The 4191-nt window shown below is 41.3% G+C and overlaps 1 protein-coding gene across 1 annotated transcript; it reads left to right on the top strand.

Annotated features, from left to right (window-relative positions):
* Positions 1 to 513: 513 nt before the first annotated feature.
* dusp23b (dual specificity phosphatase 23b) lies at positions 514 to 3733 on the top strand (the record flags this gene model as incomplete). The annotated part of the gene is made up of 3 exons (XM_080850370.1): positions 514 to 759; positions 3149 to 3425; positions 3548 to 3733. The coding sequence occupies exons 2-3, from the start codon at positions 3156 to 3158 to the stop codon at positions 3731 to 3733; spliced, it is 456 nt and encodes a 151-aa protein (XP_080706496.1). The 5' UTR covers positions 514 to 759; positions 3149 to 3155.
* Between the last annotated feature and the right edge of the window lie 458 nt (positions 3734 to 4191).

The following is a 4191-nucleotide window of genomic DNA, read 5'->3' as shown; positions in this document are numbered from 1 at the left end:
AGAGTCTGAAAGTGCTTGTGGCTCCATAAATTACAAGCAAACAGAAAAGTGTTGTCAGAAGTGGGATTCGAACCCACGCCTCCAGGGGAGACTGCGACCTGAACGCAGCGCCTTAGACCGCTCGGCCATCCTGACATACCAAGAGGAACAGCTATGGTTCTTAATGACACAAGGCTTTTGATATTCAAGGGTTCCAATCTACACATTTGTTGTTAAATTACTTTGTGATGAGGTGTCCAATCCTCCTAACACATTACATAAACAGTTTACGTGGGAGAATTCACTCTATATACGTTCATTACACTCTACTCTATCTCTTTGCACTATCCACACTTGCAGCACAAGAACACTTTCCTCGTGGACATCAACACTGCCACAATCAATGCACACTGGGTCTGATCCATTCCTGTATCTGTAAACACCCCACTCCTTGTGACAATGTTCTCCCTATGTGTATGTATGTCTGTGAGTAGCACAAGTGCATGATTGTATAAACTACTGGATGACCTTAATTTCCCTCGGGATTAATAAAGTATCTATCTAGTATCTAACCAAAGATAATAATTTGCATAGCTATCATAAGCTAGTTGTGGAGTACATCCACAAGTGCAGATACCCATACTGTGAAGCTAACCTACTTCCAAAGTGTCTGCACTGGCTAAGAGTGGTTCAACGTTCTATTACACCGCACTCTTACAAATAGTGGTCGAGGTTGGTGAAACAGTTTTTTTGACACTCAGCTAAAACCACGCTAGCTAGGTAAGCTAAGCGTGTTTCCTAAGCATGTAGCTAGATGCTGGCATGCCAATACCATAAAGCCTTAGCAATACAAGTTCGCTCATATCAAGGTGCATTACCTCGCAACTACAGGGTACATTTATGAATTATGCAACTAAATCACGGCGGTTTGTGGCATCATCCGTGATACCTTGCTGTAATGTTAACGTCAAACGCTAACGCAAAAGAGGTTAACATTGAACGCTATTTTTAGCCTGGTACTTATTTGACGGGTAATGTGGCTAACACATTAGACAAATGGACACACACACATACGTTAGCTACAAACTTGCATTCTCGGGTATACCGTGTTTGTCATGCACTCCAGTTACTGTACTAGCATGTTGCATGTTGCCTGACTAGATTAGGCAGCTTGGCGATGTAACTGACATCGCATAATTCACAGTATTTAATTACATTTAAACGTGTCCTTTAATATGTATGCAAAAAGGAACTCGTTAAAATAGAGTGTTTGCCATGCTTGAGCTTCACAGAGTTAAGATTAACTGGTGAAATTATGCTTTTTCAGCATTGTGCCTAGAAGATCCTATAGCCTACATGTATTTTTTTTTAAAATGCAACTAAGGTCTGGTTACATCTGTAACCTAATTTACGTTTGCTGGAAGGCCACCAGATGGCACCGTTCAGACTGTGTGCAACCCCTCGGTGGCCCACCAATCAGAGTGTTTAGTTAGTGTGTGCATACGTTGTTTTAGTTTTATTTCTAGAATTTACTAGTTTGGGTTTCGTTTTTATTTAGTTTAACAGCTATTATGAGGAAAGCCTTGATTTATAGAAAGCTGAAAAGGGTAAGATAGAATAATGCATGACATTAAAGCAGCAATAAGGAGTTCTGTTCCAAAACTAGCAGGCTAACTACCTAAAAGGCTTGCAAAAACCCTGCAAACACCACCAACAGCCCAGTTGACACTAAATACAAGCTTGCCAATGCCAACACACTAACTGGTGTCTTTAGGCAGTATAGATATCATCCTGTGAATTCCAGCCCGGTATACAGAACTACATAAGGCATATCCTGGATGGCTAGTGGGAAAGACACTGGTGTTTATCTGTCCTTCACATGACCATATACTATCAAAATTAATTTGTGGATGGGTACCAAAACTAGTTGCCTATAAAACCATACCTCAAAAGGTGTCAAATAGTTGCAAATTGTTGCTTTAAAACTAACACTACGCTGTGCACACTGTGGTGCGATCAGAAATAATTTCTGATGATTACGTGGATTTGTTGAAGTGTCTGCTGAAGTAATGCAAATGGTGGGAAAGCGTAGCTGAGTATTTGGCCAATAGTAAACTAATGCATCCTGTCCAAGGGACCCTGGTCTTGCCACACACCATGTACTCCCTGGTGATTCCGCACCCCACACTATTCACCACCCTGGGGGAGAAATTCAAACGTGTGTTTTGGCGCAAACAAATCCATCAAGCACTGTCACTCTCTGAAACCACCCAGCGTAGAGGAAAAGACTTGCCTTGAGGGTGAACTTGACGCCCTGACTCAAGACCAGATTTAGCCGATGTGTATAGCAGTGAGCAAACACTTCTTAAATAGTGCACTGCTGATTGACCTATCTGACAATGACCGAGCTGTGAATGACAGCTTATGTCTGTGGTTTCATCAGTCTGCCAAGAGAAGAATGGATCGCGCATAATTCCTGTTGGATTCTGCTTCTAATTGAGGTGGCTTTCATTTTGGATGGTTTAAGACAAACACGAATGAAGACTGCAAGTAGATTTATGTATCGTGCAGTCACCTATGCTAGCTCTCTATAGTTTATCTTGTTGTCTGAACTGGCCTGCTCAATATGGCCCCTGAATGCAACTCTTGCATGCCCAGATAAGCAGGGCATCAACCAGACCCCACAAAGTATCCATTACAACCCACTTTTGCATTGTGCTGCGCTGTTTGCAACCATACACCCTCATCCACAACTAGATCGACTGGCATCCTGCCCAGCAGTTTCATTAACTGCCGCACCAATGTGGTCTTTACATTTATCATGGCTTTTTGTTCTCCTATCCAAATTCAAACCACCGATTGATTCACTGGTGTTGACAGTGAATAGATAGTAGGATGCATCAATTTAATGTACCTATTGTCTTCAAATTAAGGAATTGCAAATTCTGGAGAAAAAAAGTATTTCCAGGGCATCAATGCACCCAAAACATATCTTTAGGGTAAATCAGATTTGAATTTTTGACTTTCTCCCAGTGTTGACTGTTGAATGGTATGCAGGCATATTTTTTCATAATTCTTTATTGAATATGCCTATACACTGTGAAAAAAATATCCTGATGCTTTTCTCGAAGTTGTCTTCACACACACACTTATATTTGTTCTGTTGCAGAGCAAGAATGCCATCCTCCCCTCCTCCAAACTTCTCCTGGGTAGAGCCAAGCAAGTTGGCTGGCTTGGCAATGCCTAGGATGTCAGCTCACTACCAGTACCTTCTAGACAACGGCATACATCATTTAGTGTGTCTATGTGAAAGAAAACCCCCAAATCATGACACATGCCCAGCACTGACACTTCATCACATCAAAATACATGACTTTTGTGCCCCAACCTTTGATCAAATCCACCGGTTCTTGACTATCGTTGAAGAGGCTAATGCTAAGGGTGAGGTAAGATGGATAGTAGCCAAAGAGTTGCTGTAATATCTTACATTTCCCATTAGCCATACTACAGTTACACTGTCTGTTTACGTTTTACCCCACCTTCACAGACCTGTTATTTTCTTTTTCAGGGGGTTGCTGTCCACTGCATGCACGGTCATGGGAGGACCGGCACAATGCTAGCATGCTATCTGGTGAAGATGAGGAAAATCAGTGGGATCGACGCTATTAAAGAGATCCGTAGAATCCGTAGTGGCTCCATAGAAACTAGCGAGCAGGAGAAAACTGTGGTACAGTTTTACCAACAAATCAAATGACATCATAAAACATATGAGACTGGCTCTACTGTGACTGGCTCAGTCAAACATATCTACTTTGATGGTACTGATATTATTGCACTGCTGTCTTGTACTTACATAAAGAGACTCCATTTTAAACTTCTCACTACATGTCATGTCTTGGCTAGGACACCCACAGGCAGATCATAGGCCTGAATAGTTGGACACCTCCTTGTGCTGACTGGTTTAATCTTATTTCACTGCTTAATTTGTTCCAATCCCCAATTTCAGTGTATTCACATCATGCCATAATCTCACAAAATATTGCCATCACTGATACTGGACTATGATAAATAACAAACTTAGCCTATTAAAAATGATTCCAAACCTTCAGAGACCTTGAAGCTTCTTTAGCAACGTAATATATCAAATGGACAAGGTTTAAGTACATATAGTCCCATTAGTGTACAACTACTAAACAACTACTTAATGTCAAA

Source organism: Sprattus sprattus, assembly GCF_963457725.1.
Source record: "Sprattus sprattus genome assembly, chromosome: 13".
NCBI lineage: Eukaryota > Metazoa > Chordata > Actinopteri > Clupeiformes > Clupeidae > Sprattus > Sprattus sprattus.
Note: the sequence above shows the minus strand (reverse complement) of the source record. Positions and strands in the feature narration are given on the sequence as shown.